Raw genomic sequence first — 18,109 nt, forward strand, 5'->3', positions numbered from 1 at the left:
GCAGGAGCCTGAAGACCCCCATCACCCAGGACGTGCCCCCTTCTCATCCCTATCATCCGGGAGGGGCTGCAGGAGCCTGAAGACCCCCATCACCCAGGACGTGCCCCCTTCTCATCCCTATCATCCGGGAGGGGCTGCAGGAGCCTGAAGACCCACACTAAATGTTTTAGGGACAGTTTCGTCCCCTCTGCCAGCAGATTTCTGAAGGTTCAATGAACACTACCTGTCTCCGCTGTTTATTTTGTATGTCACTCTGGCTCTGTATTTGGGCTGGGGGGGGAGGGGAGGAGACCTCTCGCTCCCTCTAATCTCACACCAGCACCACTATGAATAATTATCCGGACTTTGGACTGCTTACGACGGGATCAAAGTCCAGGATCTCGCTATCCTCCCTCTGCTCGCGGACGCCCTGCACTGATTTGATCTTCCAGAGACCTGACCTGCAACTCCTGTCGAAACTCGGCGGCTGGAAGGAGCACCATGTCTCTCTGTGGGCCGCGTCCCGACGAAGGCTCGGTATCCAGGCGTGCCAGCGAGGATCAGGCCGGCTTCCTGGGGTCCCGGGGTTACATATCCTCGGCCTCCTCGCTGATCAGGTTAGTCCGGGAGGGAGGCGGAGCAACCCCCCACCTCCCACCCGCCGTGAAACCGCCGTGTAATTTCCCACCCTGATCCAATCGCCCTCTGCCCCCGGCGACCCCTAACCCCGAATATTTCTGGTATCCGGACATCCCCAGCGCTCTGGGAGGGGTGAGGTGAGGAGATTCCGCGCTCCTCCCACACAAGGAATCCCTCCTCATCTCGGTCTTAACGGGACGGAGACTGTTCCCCCTCCCCCCTTGGTTCTGGATTCTCCCACCAAGAGAACCATCCTCTCAGTATCTCCTCCGTGGTGTCCCTCCCCCGCGAAATCCCCCCTCCCCCATCATCTCACACCTTTCAATAAGATCACCTCTCCTTACCCTGAGTCCCAACGAGAAAACCCAACCTGCCCGTTCCTTCCCGGTAAGGGAACCCTTTCCCCTGAAACGACCCAGCGACCCCCTCCGCATCGCTCTGCAATGAATACGGGACCCCCCACCATTCCTGATGTCACCCAACCCCCACCCCCGTCCTATCAAACCAGGACTGACCCCCTGCCTCAGCCTCACCCCCTGCACTGACCCTGTCTTCCCTTCACGTCCAGAACTCACAGATCCCCCTCCCTCTGTGCTGGGGGGTAGAATTCCAGAGATTTACTTTCCTGGGGGCGGAAGGGAGGGCAGGGGATAGAGAGCTTTCTCTGAACAGCTGACCTATTTTGGGACGGTGACTCACCACCCCCCCCCCCAGCTCTGGGACATCCCAGTCAGGGGGAAAATGTGCCCCGTCACGCCCGGGAGGGTTTTCAATGAGGTCTGCTCTCGTTCTCCCAAACCCCAGAGGTCCCATCTGCTTAATCCCTCCTCAGAGGAAAATCCACGCCCACCACACCGGTTCCAGGGACGTATGCGATGAACCTCCCCCCCCCCCCACCCCGATGTCACACACCTCGCATCCTTAGAGTCACGAGACCAGTGCTGTGCACAATGTTCCTGGGGTGGTCTCGCTGGGACCCATCACTGGATCAGGATGTCTTGTGTTGCTTTCTCTGGAGCGACTCAGGCCGAGGGGAGACCCGATTGAAGGTTATAAAATTATGAGCGGCACAGATAGGGCAGACAGTCAGAATCTTTCTTCCCCAGGGCGCAAATGTCAAATACCAGGTGATATGGAGAATAGCTTAAAGGAGATTTGGAAGGCAGGGTTTTTTTTTCTGCACGGAGAGTGGGCGATGTCCGAGACGGGCTACCGGGGGGGGGGGGAGCATATGACGTCACGATGCTTTTAGACAGACGGGTGAACAGAATGTAGATCACGTGCAGGCAGATGGCATCAGTTGGGTTGGCCCACCGGGTCTTGCTGATCTGATGAAGCTGATGGCAGCTAATCCCATTTACCTGGGTAGGGTCCATATTCCGAATCAGGTTTATTATCACTGAATAGAACCTGCCCTTTGGACCACTGCGTTGCGCTGACCTGCTCCAAGACCAATCTAACACTTCCTTCTCACTTAACCCTCCACTTCTCTATCATCCATTTCATATCGTGACATTGTTACTGTAAGCGACACACATAAATAGATATCCCCAGTGGCCATGTTACAGGCACACCTGTACACCTGCTCGTTAATGCAAATATCCAATCAGCCAATCATGTGGCAGCAACTCGAAGCATAAAAGCATGCGGACTTGGTCAAGAGGTACAGCTGTTGTTCAGACCAAACATCAGAATGGGGAAGAAATAAGTGATTTTGACTGTGGAATGATTGTTGGTGCCGGATGGGGTGGTTTGAGTATCTCGAAGACTGCTGATCACCGTATTCCTCGACTTTTCCATCCATGCTCACTGTTCAAATGGGAACGTGCGTTCCAAGAGAGAGAGTGTCACAGATTTAACCCTCGTCGCCACTGCCGCAATTAAAGAGCATTTATCGTGACCAGTGCTGCTTGTCACCTGAAAAACTATGAACACGTTCACAAGGTCGGAATGAGTAGGTTAGACGTTAATTGATAGACGGTCAAGCCCGCGGGACCGACCAATCCCGTGATGTCACATGACAGACCAATTAAACACTCACCCGGTGGACAGGACAATTTCACACGCGATACTCTCCAGGTTTTACAGGGAATGATGCGAGCACAACATTCAGCGAAGAAACATTTTTTCTGTGGGCGAAAACGCCTTGTTAATGAGAGAGGTCAGAATCGAAGGCGACAGTGACTCAAATAAACACGTTTTGCAACAGCGGTGTGCAGAGAGCATCTCTGAAAGCACAACACGTCGAACCTTGAAGTGGACGGGTACAGCGGCTAGTTTATTCGGTGCAGTCCTAACGATAGTGTTCGAAACAAACTCGGACAGCTCCCCCTTTCCGCAGGCTTCGTAGACAGAATCAGAGTCATTTGATCGCTGGTATGTGTGGTGAAATTGTAGTACAACGCAAGGCATTAAGCTACAATGATAAGTGAATGAATGGATGACTAGCGAGGTAGAGCGACAGAGAGACAGTGAGCTAATATTCATGGGTTTGGAATTCTGATGGCCGTGGGGAAGAAGCTCTCCCTGAAACACTGAGTGTGGGTCTTCAGGCTCCTGTACCTCCTCCCTGAAGGTAGCAATGGGAAGAGTCTCGCACAGCCCGCCGAGGGTGTTGCTGGAACAGAGGAACGTGGTTGTAAGGGGAGCTTGCACAGGCTGAGATTGTTCTCACTGGAACGTGGGAAGCTGAGGGGTGACCTGATGGAATTACAAGTGGGGGGGGGGGTAAATAGGGTTCCTTAGGGTTGTTACAACCAGAGGTGGGTGTGGTAACAGGGATAAGCTCCCACTACCCGTTAAATGCTCTCAAATAGCCCCCGACAGCCGCCCGGCACCTGGCCTTGCCGCAACACACAGAAAACGCTGCAGCAACTCAGCAGGCCAGGCAGCATCGACGAAAAAAGTCCAGTCGCCGTTTCGGGCCGAGACCCTTCGGCAGGACTCACGTGTGGCTTGGCTACTAAGCCCGGCGGAACCGTTTCCACTGACCGGAGACGGGGCAAAGGCGGGTTACTGGCGCCTTACAAACAGTCGCTTCGGGCAGACGGGGCTCGTCAGCCCGTGGTTGGCAGCTCATCTGGGAGAAGGAAAACTCTGATCTCAAGTCTCCGCTGCCTTGTGACGATACCCACTCACGGGGGAGGCTTCGGGAGTAAACCCCGAGGTAAAATTCCGGAACTGCAATCCCTGAGGCAGTCCGACATTGAGTCCAATGCCGACTGGCAACTCCTGAACTCCTGAGAGAGTGCTAGTACCAAACTGTATGGGTCTCTGCCGTTCCGTTGGGTTCACCAGCAGGGCGGAGAGGGGGGGCTTGCTCTCCAGGCTCGCGTATCTCGACAGCTAGGACACAACATCCATGGCCAACCCTATCCGACAGAGGCCCTCAGATAGGATAGTTTTTTTCCCAGAAATAAAGGCACGGGATTAAGGTGAAAGGGGACCTTGAGAGGGGCAATTTTTCACACAGAGGGTGGTGGGTGTGTGGACCGAGTTGCTAGGGGAAGTGGTAAAAATTCTTGGACAGATACTTGACAGGAAAGGTGTATTGGGAGTTGGGCCAAAAAGCAGACCCCTCTCCCACTCAGCGTAGCTGGGCAATTTAGTCAGCATGAACGAAATGGGCCGAAGGGCCGGTTCCTCTGCTGTACGTCAATGATTCCAATCTCTGTGTAGCACAGTAAGGCCCTTCGCCCCACCGTGTTGTGCCAGCCTTTTCACCTATTCCACGGTCAATTTAACACTTCCCTCCCACACAGCCCGGAATCTCCCGTTTTTCTTTCATCCTTGTGCCTGTCCAAGAGCCTTTTAAACGTCCCTCTACCGGCACTCTCGCTGTGTAAAAACTTACCTCGGACATCTCCCCTAAACTCCCCTCCGCTCACCTTAGAAGGATGTCCTCTGGTGTGAACCATTGCCATCCCGTGGAGAAAAAGAGACGCTGCCCGTCCACTTAACTTGTGCCTCTCATCTTGAAACATCTCGATCAAGTCTCACCCTCCTTCGCTCCAAAGGATAAAAGCCCCAGCTCGCTCATCCTTTCCGTCTAAAACAGATTCTCTAACCAGACAGGACCCTGGCAAATCTCCTCTGCGCCTCCTCTAAAGCTCCCAGATCCTCCCCAGGGCGAGGTGACCAATATCCCAAGTGTGGTCTAGTCAGAGCTGTGACTTTACATCGCAGCTCTGGAACTCAATCCCCGCCTAATGAGGGCAAACACCCCCCCACCCCCACCCCCGCACGCCTTCGTATCGCCCCTGTCGGGTTCCGTGGCAATTCTGAGGGGTCTGTAGATGCGGACGCAGTTTCTCCTAACCCGCCGATCGGTAGGGGAGACGGGGATGGGGGGCGGTTGCGGTGTGCGTGCGTAACCAGGATTTTAGAGACGCCGAGCGAGCTGCAAAACTCGTAGTCCGATTACGACGGAGACGCTGGTGGTGGGTGGGGTGGGGTGGGGTGGGGTGGGGGCGGTGGCAGGAGGGACTTCTCCCTCTCTCGAAAGGAGGGGCGGGGCTTTGGGATCCTCTTCCTAAGCGAATGAGGCTGGGGGTGGGAGGGATTCCCCATAAATGAGTATGTGTGGCGTTGGGGGGGGGGGGGTGGAGCGGGTTTGGGGATTAGGGGTCAGTAGGGTGTGGGGTCAGGATACCCAGCCGGAGTGGGAGAGTGGGGGACAATGGCCGAGAGGCGTCCTCCTGCCTTTAATCTGCGCACAGGTGTCGGTCCTCCGGTCTCCGGGGGTGGGGCTGAGTGAGGCGGGACCGGTGTTTGACCTTCCCCCACCCCTCACCCACAGATCAGTGACGACGGCCAGCGCCGACCTGACCAGGAGGTGGTGGAACTCCGAGCCCCCCCAGCGGCCCTTCCGCGTCTGCAACCACGACCGCTCCCGCCGCAAAGGCCTCACCGCCGGGACCCTGAGGGAGCTTGTCAACAAGGTGCGTCCGGAGGGGCAAGGGGAGGTGGAGGTGGGAGTCCACGGGACGTTGCAGCACAGAGACCATGTGGTGGGGGGGGGTGCGGGCGCGTTTAATCAAATCATGTTACACACACACACACACACACTACATATGATTACCACACATGCATCCAAACACGCACACGCATGTCATCCATACCTGCACCATCCGAACACCCTGAGTACACACAAATGTCACACACAATCTACCAACACGTATGTCAATTCACACATACACGCCAAACACTCGATCCACATACAGTCACCATTTATGCTATCCACACACACACACACACACCACTGTCTAACCCTCATACAATCACCACGCACGTCATCCACAAACATCCAATCACTATTCACACACTCTCTTTATCTCTCTCTCTCTCACACACACACACACACACATTCTGTCTCACACACAAGCATTCAGGGCACAGGCCTGGGCAAGTTTGTGTGGAAGACCGGCAGTTGCCCATGCTGCAAGTCTCCCCTCATCACGACACCCATGTTGTCCAAGGGAAGGGCAAGGGCTGATACAGCTTGGCACCAGTGTCGTCACAGAGCACTGTGTGGTTAAGTGCCTTGCTCAAAGACACAACACGCTGCCTCAGCTGGGGCTCGAATTTACAACCTTCAGATTGCTAGTCAAATGCCTTAACCACTTGGGCGCGCGCGCACACACACACACACACACACACACTCATTCTCTCTCTCACTCACACACACCAGGAATTCCCATCGGAATAGCCTCAGCCCTACTCCCGCATTCCCACTGTTCCACACCAAGATCCACCCCACACCCCTTGCAACAACACCTAATGTCCCACTCCCCTTTCCGAACCTGGGGAGGGCGGAGTGCAACTCCTCCTGCACCGCTAGCCTCTCTGCATTTGAATGGCACCGGGTGACAGTCTTCCCGTTGCTCCCCCTGCAGGCCCTCGACACACTGCTCATCACCGGGGTGGTCAGCGTGGTTCTGGAGGAGGATGGCACCGCGGTGGACACAGAGGACTTCTTCGATCACCTGGACGATGACACCGTCGTGATGGTTCTGGAGAAGGGCCAGCGATGGACCTCACAGGTCAGTCCATCAGACAGATGCGCGGGTCAGGGTGCCGTTCACGAAACTGCGCTCTCCAAAGGATGTGTCTGGGTTGGAGAACCAGTGTTCACTATCACCGACACACAGAGCCTATAAAAAGTAGTCCTCCCCCTGCCCCCGGAGGTTTTCATGTTTTATTGTTTTACAACATTGAATCACAGTGGATTCAATTTGGCTTTTTTTTACACACTGATCACCAGAAAAAGACTCTTTTGTGTCAAAGTGAAAACAGATCTCTACAAATTGATCTAAATTACAAATATAAAACACAAAATAACTGATTGCATAAGTTTTCACCCCCTTTAATATGACACACCAACTCATCACTGGTACAGCCAATTGATTTCAGAAGTCACAGAGTTAAATGGAGATCACTATGTGCATTCAAAATGTTCCCATTGATTGTAGTAAAAATACACCTGTATCTGGAAAGTGAGTCAGTGTCCCGGCAAAAACTACACCATGAGGACAAAAGAACACTCCAAGCAACTCGGTGAAAGGGTTATTGAAAAGCACAACCCCGGAGAATTTGAGGCTGGACTTGAAACAAGTAGTTCACTCACGATCCCCATGCAATCTGACAGAGCTTGAGCAGTTTTGTAAGGAAGAATTGGGGAAAATTGCAGTGTCCAGATGTGCAAAGCTGATAGAGACCTATCCATGCAGAATCAAGGTGTAATTGCTACCAAAGGTGCATCTATTAAATACTGACTTGAATGGTGTGAATAATTATGCAATCAATTATTTTGTGCTCTATACTTGCAATTAATTTAGATCACTTTGTAGAGATCTGTTTTCACTTTGACATGAAAGAGACTTTTTCTGTTGATCAGTGTCAAAAATCCAAATTAAATCCCTTGTGATTTAATGTTGCAAAAGAATAAAAGATGAAAACTTCCAAGGGAGGTGAGCACTTTTTATAGGCACTGTACATTGCGAAATTTGTGGTTTGGTGGCAGCAGGGCAGATCAAAACGTTTTTTTTAAATTACTGTTACAATGTGAAATCGATATAAAATATAAATAGTGCAAAAGGAGATTACAATAGTGAGGTAATGTTCATGGGCTGTCAGGAATCAGATGGTGGAGGGGATGAAGATGTCCTTAAATGGTTGAGTGTGTATTCTTGGGCTCCAGTACCTCTTTCCCGATAAGAGGGTATGCCCTCGGTGGTGGGGCTCTTAATGATGGATAAAGCCTTTTTGAAGACGTACTCAGCGGGGAGGTGGCTAGTTGCTGTGATGGAGTCTACAGTCCTCAGCTGCTATTTGTGCATTCGAGCCTCCACACCAGCCGGTGACACAGCCAATCAGAATGCTCTCCGCCATACAGCTGTAGACATTTTCTAACTTTGTCAAGGAAGTTCCCCTCGGTGTCACCTGGATTAGGTACAGGGAGAGGACTTTGACAAGGTCCCTCGTGACAGGCTAGTCTAGTGCAGGATCTGGGATGTAAAATGGATTTGGTTCACCGTTTGCTCATTGAAGCAGAGGGTCATTCGAGGGTTGTTGCACAGACTCGAGGCCTGTGCCTGGTGGTACAGTATGTCACAGGGGTCAGTGCTGAGACCTCTGATGTTTGTAATTTATGTAAATGATTTGGATGTAAACATACGAGGCATGGTTGGTAAGTTTGGAGAAGTTTGGTAAGCTTAAAGAAGGTGGTGTTGTAGACAGTGAAGAAGATTATGAAAATTATGGGGAGATCTTGGTCAGCTGGATATGTGGCTGAGAATTGATCGGTAAAAGGCTTTCAATCTAGATAAATGGAAGGTATTGCACTTTGGGAGACCAGGTCAGGGTAGGATTCACACAGTGAATAGTAGGACCATGGGGAGTGTAATGGAACAGAGAGATCGAGAGGTGCAAGTGCAAACTTTGCTGAAAGCAGTGTCTTGGGTGGACACAGTGGTGAAGAAGGCATTTGGGTTCACCAGCCCTCGTCAGTCAGGCACAGAGTTGGGAAGTTTTGGAGCAGTTGTATAAGTTGCTGGTGAGAATTATATACAGTTTTATCATCCTTTTGTAGGATAGTGGTTATCAAACTAGAAATGATGCTGAAAAGATTTACCAGGGTGTTGCCTGGACCTGGTCTGATCTACACAGAGAGGGTGTGTAGTCTTCCTGGACTGTAGGAGATTGGGGGAGGGAGGATTGGAGTGATGATAGAAGTGTACACGATCATGATGACATAGGCAGGGTGAAAGTACAGGGTTTTTTTCCAGGGAGAGGCTGCTAAAACAGGGAGGCAAAGCTTTAAGATCAGAGGTCAGAGATTTAAAAGGGAGACCTGGAGCAACTACTTCATCGATTTCTCCAATTTCCAGTAAAACTTCTTCCTCACTTCACACCCCTCCCCTTACCTCCTCTTTTCTCCTCACCCACCTATCACCTCCTCCTGGTGTTTCTAATCCTTCCCCCTCCTCTCCGATGATCCCTTCTTCTCCAGCCCTTTACCACCCCCCCGCCACCCGGCTTCACCCATCGCATTCTAGTTCACCCTGTCCCAGACACAGGGTGAGGCTCTCTCCGCACCGTCCCGTCACACACCCCCGGGGACAGGATCAGACACAGGGTGAGGCTCCCTCCACACCGTCCCGTCACACACCCCCAGGGACAGGGTCAGACACAGGGTGAGGCTCCCTCCACACCGTCCCGTCACACACTCCCAGGGACAGGGTCAGACACAGGGTGAGGTTCCCTCCGCACCGTCCCGTCACACACCCCCAGGGACAGGGTCAGACACAGGGTGAGGCTCCCTCCGCACCGCCCCGTCACACACTCCCAGGGACAGAGTCAGACACAGGGTGAGGCTCCCTCTACACCGTCCCGTCACACACTCCCAGGGACAGGGTCAGACACAGGGTGAGGCTCCCTCCGCACCGCCCCGTCACACACTCCCAGGGACAGAGTCAGACACAGGGTGAGGCTCCCTCTACACCGTCCCGTCACACACTCCCAGGGACAGGGTCAGACACAGGGTGAGGCTCCCTCCACACCGTCCCGTCACACACTCCCAGGGACAGGGTCAGACACAGGGTGAGGCTCCCTCCACACCGTCCCGTCACACACTCCCAGTGACAGGGGTAGACATAGAGTGAGACTCCCTCCACCTACTAGTTCTGGCTTTTCCCCCCTTTCTTTCTTGTCCTGATGAAGGGTCTCGGCCCGAGACGTTGATTGTTTATTCATTTCCATTGCCTCACCTGCAGAGTTCACAGAATCTGCAAATCTCTCGTATTCATGCAAAGGGTGGTGCGTATTTGGAATGAGCTGCCAGAAACTGTGTACGATGCAGGCCGTGGATTCGAGGGATTCAGAGGGTTATGGAACAAATGCAGGTGGATGGGACTAGCTCGCTAGACAACGTGGTCAGCATTGACGAGCTGGGGTGAAGGCACATCTCTAAGTATCTGTGACAATGAGAGAGTGGGCTCGTTTTCCCTGGGGCGAAGGAGGTTGAGAGGTGAAGAGATAGAAGTCAAAGAGGGCACAGACTGGGGAGGTAGCCAGACTTTCTCTCCAAGGTGGAGGCATCAAAAAGAAGTATAGGATTAATGGGAGGAGACTAGAGGGGTAAATCTTTTACACACACAGAGAAGGTGGTGGCATCAGAAACAACTAAGAGGCATTTAGACAGGGACTTCAATAGGTACCATGTAGATGAAATACTGGCTTAAAGTAGAAATGGGAAGCTAGCATGGATGTGATGGGCTGAAAGACCTATTTCTGTGCTGGAGGGTCACAGGCACCTGAGGGTTTCTGAAAGTGGAGGCACCAGTGCTGCCATTGGCCCAGAAACAGAAACATCCAACCTCAGCTCCAGCAGCAGGGATAACTCCCAGTTTCTCGGCTAGGGAAAGGTGTATGTGGATTGGGAGCAGAGATGGTGTGGAGGGAGCCTCACCCTGTGTCTGACCCTGTCCCTGGGAGTGTGTGACGGGACGGTGTGGAGGGAGTCTCACCCTGTGTCTGACCCTGTCACTGGGAGTGTGTGACGGGACGGTGTGGACGGAGCCTCACCCTGTGTCTGACCCTGTCCCTGGGGGTGTGTGACGGGACGGTGTGGACGGAGCCTCACCCTGCATCTGATCCTGTCCTGGGAGTGTGTGACGGGACAGTCTGGAGGGAGCCTCACCCTGTGTCTGACCCTGTCCCTGGGAGTGTGTGATGGGACAGTGTTGGGGGGAGCCTCATCCTGTGTCTGACCCTGTCCCTGGGAGTGTGTGACAGGACGGCGCGGGGGGAGCCTCACCCTGTGTCTGACCCTGTCCCTGGGAGTGTGTGACGGGACGGTGTGGAGGGAGCCTCACCCTGTGTCTGACCCTGTCCCTGGGAGTGTGTGATGGGACGGTGTGGAGGGAGCCTCACCCTGTGTCTGACCCTGTCCTGGGAGTGTGTGACGGGACAGTTTGGAGGGAGTCTCACCCTGTGTCTGATCAGTTTGCCGATGTTTTACAGAGGGGAATGGTATCCTATGCTCTGACCCAGAAACCAAAAAACAGCAAAGACATTGCCCGGATCACCTTTGACATCTACAAGCTCAACCCCAAGGACCTCTTTGGTTCTGTCAACATCAGGGCTACGTTCTACGGACTTTACTCCATGACCTTTGACATCAAGTGTCTGGGGCCTAAGAAGGTCATAAGGTAATGCGGAGAAGCCGATTTGGTGGTGGGGGCGGGGGAGTGGGGTGCATCTGAGGACAGGGTAATGGAGACATCCGTATGGCCTCCACAGTAATAGTAAGGTGTGACACCTCAGGAATGGGTAGAGGATGGATGCCTCAGGGTATTCCCAAGTCTGGAGAGCTGCATTCTCGGCAGACGCTGTCCCGAAAGTTCAGCCACTCCATCCATGCCCGAAGAGTGGTAGGGTGGGGTGGGCAGAGAGTGAAAGTTTTATCGAGCAGTGGGGTGTTACGGGTTTGATAGGAGAGCAGTGGTTTTTTTCCCCAGAGAGGTCATTATGCAGAAAAGGAGACTTCCTTGGCCAGAGAAGTCGTTATCCAGGCAAAACGGTCAAGGTCCGTTGGATAGTCATAGTCAGACTTTATTCATCCCAGCGGAAAATGGTTTTCGTTACAGTTGCACCATAAATAATTAAATAGTAATAAAACCATAAATAGTTAAATAGTAATATGTAAATTATGCCAGGAAATAAGTCCAGGACCAGCCTATTGGCTCAGGGTGTCTGACCCTCCAAGGAAGGAGTTGTAAATTTTGATGGCCACATGCAGGAATGACTTCTGCAGTATGACTATGACTAACCAACTGACCTTGACTGTTTTGCCTGGGTACCGACTTTTCTGGCCAAGAAAGTCTCCTTTTCTGCATAAACGACCGAGATTGAAGTGGGGGTGAAAATGAGTTCACTGGATGAGTGATTGGGGGGGGGGGGCAGCAGGAAAGGGAAGACACAACATCCCTATGCACAGGGTGGCGTGCCCAGAGCAGAACAAAACCCCCACAATAAGGATCAATAGCAAAGTGTGCATTATCCTGTATGTGTAGCTGGGGGCAGGGCAGGGTGTCCGTCCCATACTCGATTATTTATTAACGACCTGGATGTGGGGGTAGAAGGGGGGGGTTGGCAAGTTTGCAGGTGACACAAAGGTTGGTGGTGTTGAAGATAGTGTAGGGGATTGTCGAAGATTGCAGAGAGACATTGATAGTTTGCAGAAGTGGGCTGAGATGTGGCAGATGGAGTTCAACCCGGAGAAGTGCGAGGTGGTACACTTTGGAAGGACAAACTCCAAGGCAGAGTACAAAGTAAATGGCGGGGTACTTGGTAGTGTGGAGGAGCAGAGGGATCTGGGGGTACATGTCCACAGATCCCTGAAAGTTGCCTCACAGGTAGATAGGGTAGTTAAGAAAGCTTATGGGGTGTTAGCTTTCATAAGTCGAGGGACAGAGTTTAAGAGTCGCAATGTAATGATGCAGTTCTGTAAAACTCTGGTTAGGCCACACTTGGAGTACTGTGTCCAGTTCTGGTCGCCTCACTATAGGAAGGATGTGGAAGCATTGGAAAGGGTACAGAGGAGATTTACCAGGATGCAGCCTGGTTTAGAGAGTATGCATTATGATTAGAGCTTTACTCTTTGGAGAGAAGGAGAATGAGAGGAGACATGATAGAGGTGTAAAAGATAATAAGAGGAATAGATAGAGTGGATAGCCAGCACCTCTTCCCCAGGGCACCACTGCTCAATTCAAGAGGACATAGCTTTAAGGTAAGGGGTGGGAAGTTCAAGGGGGATATTAGGGGAAGGTTTTTGATTCAGAGAGTGGTTGGTGCGTGGAATGCACTGCCTGAGTCAGTGGTGGAGGCAGATACACTGGTGAAGTTTAAGAGATTACTAGACAGGTATATGGAGGAATTTAAGGTGGGGGCTTATATGGGAGGCAGGGTCTGAGGGTCGGCACAACACTGTGGGCCAAAGGGCCTGTACTGTGCTGTACTATTCTATATTCTATCTACCACATTACCATGTGGAGAACGTGCTCCTTCAGATTTGGGAATAAATTCTGGGATTATTTCACATCCACAGTGGAGGAGGAATTGGGTGAACAAATATAGATGTATGTTCTACATCTAGCCTCATGCTATTCCTGGGAGTGTGTGATGGGACGGTATGGAGGGAGCCTTGCCCTGTGTCTGAACCTGTCCTTCAGAATGTGAGATGGGATGGCGCGGAGGGAGCCTCATGCTCTCTTTAGGAGTGTGTTACAGGACACTGCAGAAGGAACCACACACTGCACTTGGGAGCATGTGATGGAGGGAGCCTCATGCTGTCCTTGGGTGTGTGTGATAGGAGCCTCACTCTGCCTTTGTGAGTTTGTGATGGGACGATGTGGAGCGAGCATGTCCTTAGCCCTTAGGCATGTATAATGGGATTGTGTGGAGGGAGTCTTACCCTGTCCTTGGGAGTGTGTGATGGGACAGCATGCAAGGACCCTCAATCTGCACTTCGGAGAGTGTGATGGACGGACCCTCATCCTCTACTTTGGAGTGTGAGGTGAGATGGTGTGGACAGTTTCACCCTGTCATTGGGTGTCTGTGATGGGACAGTGTAGAAGGAGCCTAGCTCTGTCCTTGGGAGTGTGTGATGGGACAGTGCTGATGGATCCCCATAGGAGATCTTGGAAGTGGGTGATTGAGCAACCTGGAGAGAGCCTCACCCTGCACTTGGGAGTGGGTGATGGGACAGTGTGGATGGAGCTTCACTTCTCCTTGGGACTGTGTGATTGGCTGTATGGAGGGAGCCTCACTCTGTCCTTAGGAGTGTGATGGGACTGTGTGATGGGCTGTATGGAGGGAGCCTCACCCTGTCCTTAGGAGTGTGATGGGACTGTGTGAAGGGAGATGCACCCTGTCCTTGGAAGTGTGTGTTGGGATAGTGTGGAGGGAGTGTCAGCCTGTCCTTGAGTGAGCCTTATTCTGCCCTTGGGAGTGTGTGATGGAGGGAGCCTCACTAGGTCCTAGGGAGTGCGTGAAGGGACGGTGTTGAGGGAGCCTCACACCATCCCTCGAAGTGTGTGACGGAATGGTGTGGAGGGAGACCCACCCTATTCTTGGGAGTGTGTAATGGCACAGTGTAGACAGAGCCTCACCCTGTCCTGGTTTTGGGATGCGTGGGGGGAGCCTCACCTGCCTTTGGATGTGTGTGATGGGGGGAGCCTCACCCTGCACTTGGAAGTGTGTGATGAAGTGAGCCTCAACCGCTCCTTGTGAGTGCATGATAGGTGGGCCAGGGGGAGCCTCACACTTTCCTAGGGAGAGTGTGATGGGATAGTGCAGAGGTAGCCTCACCATGTCGTTGGGAGAGCACGATGGGAAGTCATGTTGGGAGCCCCACCTTGTGCTTAGAATTGTCTGATGAGAAGATGTGGAGGGAGCCCTTCCCTCTCCCTCGGAACCGTGAGATGGGACATCGTGGAGGGGCCTCACCCTGTCCTTGGGAGTGTGTGTTGGGACAGTGTGGAGGGAGCCTCACCGTGTCCTTGGCTGATGTGATGGGAGCCCCACCATGTCCTTGGGATTGTAGGATGGGACGGTTTGGAGGGAGCCCTACACTGTGCTTATGATTGTGTGATGAGAAGGTGTGGAGGGAGCCCCACCCTCTCCTTGCAAGTGTGTGATGGGACAGCGTGGGGGAACCTCACTCTGTACTTGGGAGTGGGTGATGGAGGGAGACTCACTCTGTCCTTGGGAGTGTCTGATTGTTCGGTCTGGAAGGAGCCTCACACATTCTTGGTGATAGGAAGGTGTGGAGGGAGCCTCGCCCAGTCCTTTTGAGTGTGTGATGGGACAGTGTGGAGGGAGCCTCACTCTGTCCTTGGGATTGTGGAGGGAGCCTGCCACTATCCCTCCAAGTGTGTTACGGGATGGTGTGGAGGCAGCCTCACCCTATTCTTGGGAGTATGTGATGGGATGGTGTGGAGGCAGCCTCACGTCCTTTGGAGTGGTTTTTGGGATGTGTGGGAGTAGCTTCACCCCGTCTTTGGGAGTGGGGTTTTCGGATGGTGTGGAGGGAGCCTCATCTGCCCTTGAAAGGGTGTGATGGGGGGAGCCTAACCCTATCCTTGGGCGTGTGTAATTGGACTATGCGGAGGGAGCCTGACTCTGCACTTGGGGTGTGTGATGGGGGCCCTTGAGCGTGTGTGTTGGCATCATATGGAGGGAGCCTCACCATGCCCTTTTGAGTTTATGATGGGATGGTGTGGAGGGAGCTTCAGCCTGTCCTTGGGAGTGTGTGATGGAGTGAGCCTCACCCGCTCATTGTCAGTGTGCAATGGGTCGCCCTGGAGGGAGGCTCCCACTTTCCACAGGGAGAGTGTGATGGGGATGTGCAGAGGTAGCCTCACCATACCATTGGGAGACTGTAACGAGAACCTCACCATATCCTTCGGATGGGAAGTCATGTTGGGAGCCCCACCCTGTGTTTAGGATTGTGTGATGAGGGTGTGGAGGAAGCCCCACCCTCTCCTTGGGTGTGTGTGACAGCACAGCATGGAGGGTCTTCATCCTGTCCTAGGGGGTGTGTGATGGGTCAGTGCGGATGGAGACTCACTCTGCACTTGGGAGTGTGTGTTTGAATGGTGTGGAGGGAGCCTCACCATATCCTTGGGATTGTAGGATGGGATGTTTTGGAGGGAGCCCCACCTTGTGCTTAGAGTTGTGCGATGAGGGTGTGGAGGGAGCTCCACCCTCTCCTTGCGATGGGACAACGTGGAGGGAACCTCACTCTGCACTTGGGAGTGGGTGATTGTTTGGCCTGGAAAGAGCCTCACCTCATCCTTGGGAGTGGCGGATGGGACCCTCACCCTGTCCTTGGGAGTGTGAGTTGTGTTGGTGTGGACAGAGCCTCTCCCTGTCCGTTTGAGTGTGTGATGGGATCTGCAGAGGGAGCATCAGCCCGTCCTTTTGAATCTGTGATGGGATGGTGTGCAGGGAACCTCATTCTGCACTTGGGAAGGTGTGGAGGGACCCTCACACTGTCCTTGGCTGCGTGTGTTGGGATGGTGTGACAGAGCCTCGCCCTGTCCGTTTGAGTGTGTGATGGGACAGTGTGGAAGGAGCCTGACTCTGCCCTTGGGATTGTGTGATGGTATGGAGTGGAGGGAGCCTTCCACTATCCCTCCACGTGTGTGACCGGATGGTGCCCCACCCTATCCTTGGGAGTGTGCTATGGGTCAGTGCGGAAGGAGTCTCACCATGTCCTTGGGATTGTAGGACGGGACAGTGTGGAGGGAACCCAACCTGTCCTTGGGAGTGTGTTATGGGATAGTGTGGAGGGAGCCTCACTATGCCCTTGGGAAATTGTGATGGGAGTCTCACCATGACCCTGGGATTATATGATGGGAAGGCATGTTGGAAGCCCTACCCTGTGTTTAGGATTGTGTGATGAGGGTGTGGAGGGAGCCCCACCCTCTTCTTGGGTGTGTGTGACAGGACAGCATGGAGGGTCTTCATCCTGTCCTAGGGGGTGTGTGATGGGTCAGTGTGGATGGAGACTCACTCTACACTTGGGGTGTGTGTTGGGATGGTGTGGAGGGAGCCTCACCATGTCCGTGGGATTGTATGATGGGACAGTGTGGAGGGAACTCACCCTGTCCTGGGAGTGTGTGTTGGGATGGTGTGGAGGGAGCCTCACCATGCCCTTGTGTGTGATTGGACAATGCCGCAGGAGACTCAGTCCGCACTTGGGAGTGTGTTACGGGACAGCGTGGAGGAAGCGTCGGCCTGTCCTTCAGAGTGGGCGACGGGACAGTCTGGAGGGAGCCTCACCCTCTCCTCTTCAGTCTGTGATGGGATAGTGTGGAGGGAGCCTCACCCTGTATTTGGGAGTGTGTGTTGGAAGGTGAGGTGGGAGCCTCACCCTGTTCTTGAGAGTATGTAATGGGACGGTGCAGAGGGAGCCCCACCCTGTCCTTAAGAGTGAGTATTGGGATGTTGTGGAGGGAGCCCCTACCTGGTATCTCACTGCCAGTTTTACTTTCCCAGAGAGCTGCTGCGAGCAATGTCTACGCTTCTGTATGGGATTGGTCACCTCCTGCTCACCGCCTCCTCCTTCACTCGACGGGTCGTGGAGGGGAGCGCCACGCTGGTGGAGTACTACGACTGATCGCCCTCCTCTTCCCCCACCCCCACCCCCGGAGCACGTGTGTCTGCACCCACAACCCGGGATCGCTCAGAGGACACAGACAGACCGGCAACGCTTACAGACACAGACCGATATTGACACCTGCACGCACACACCTACACCCACCCACGCGGGACGCGCGGTCCCCTGCTTGTAATTTGCAATGATTAAATCTTGAGTCTAGTTCGGCTGATCGTCTGACTCCTGTTTGTTGCAACGGCTGTGTGCCCCCTCAGGTTCTGTCCCGCATTCACACACTAGTGATGGATCATTAAACAGGGAGTTTCAATCCTCTTTCTCGTCAGTCCCACCTATCCGCTCATTTCCCTGTTGCTCTACCAATGACCCTCTCTGTCAGATGCCAACACCCACACACTGGCCGATTAACCCACCGTACATCTCTGGGACGTGGAAGGGAACCACACACCCCGCGGTAAACCCACCGGCGTCAGAGGGAGAACGTGCAAATTCCAACAGAGATTCGTGGGAGATGCCCCGTCTCCACCCCGTTGTGGGGAACCCGTGGAGGCCGGCTAATTAGATACCTTGAAATTGGACGTACTGATATTAGACAGATACGGAATGTGAGGAGATTGGTGGGATCTGCGCCAGGTATGGATCAATGTGGCTCGGCAAGATTAACAGTTTGGCACAGACTAGATGGGCCGAATGGCCTGTTTCGGCATTGTATTAGTCTGACTTTATGTTGCCCTTAAGTCTTCCATCTTACGCTCTAAACCCATGGCCTCCAGTTCTACAATACTTTCACCCGCACCTCTATGGAAAAAG

General features: G+C 53.3%; 1 protein-coding gene across 1 annotated transcript; it reads left to right on the plus strand.

The window, feature by feature from the left end:
• Positions 1-370: 370 nt before the first annotated feature.
• cideb (cell death inducing DFFA like effector b) lies at positions 371-17,508 on the plus strand. The gene is made up of 5 exons (XM_072271207.1): positions 371-596; positions 5,417-5,558; positions 6,513-6,659; positions 11,140-11,327; positions 17,182-17,508. Exons 1-5 carry the CDS (start codon positions 481-483, stop codon positions 17,300-17,302), a joined length of 714 nt encoding a protein of 237 aa, XP_072127308.1. The 5' UTR covers positions 371-480; the 3' UTR covers positions 17,303-17,508.
• The last annotated feature ends 601 nt before the right edge of the window (positions 17,509-18,109 follow it).

The sequence above is a fragment of the Mobula birostris genome, chromosome 10, assembly GCF_030028105.1.
Source record: "Mobula birostris isolate sMobBir1 chromosome 10, sMobBir1.hap1, whole genome shotgun sequence".
NCBI classification, from domain to species: Eukaryota; Metazoa; Chordata; class Chondrichthyes; order Myliobatiformes; family Myliobatidae; genus Mobula; species Mobula birostris.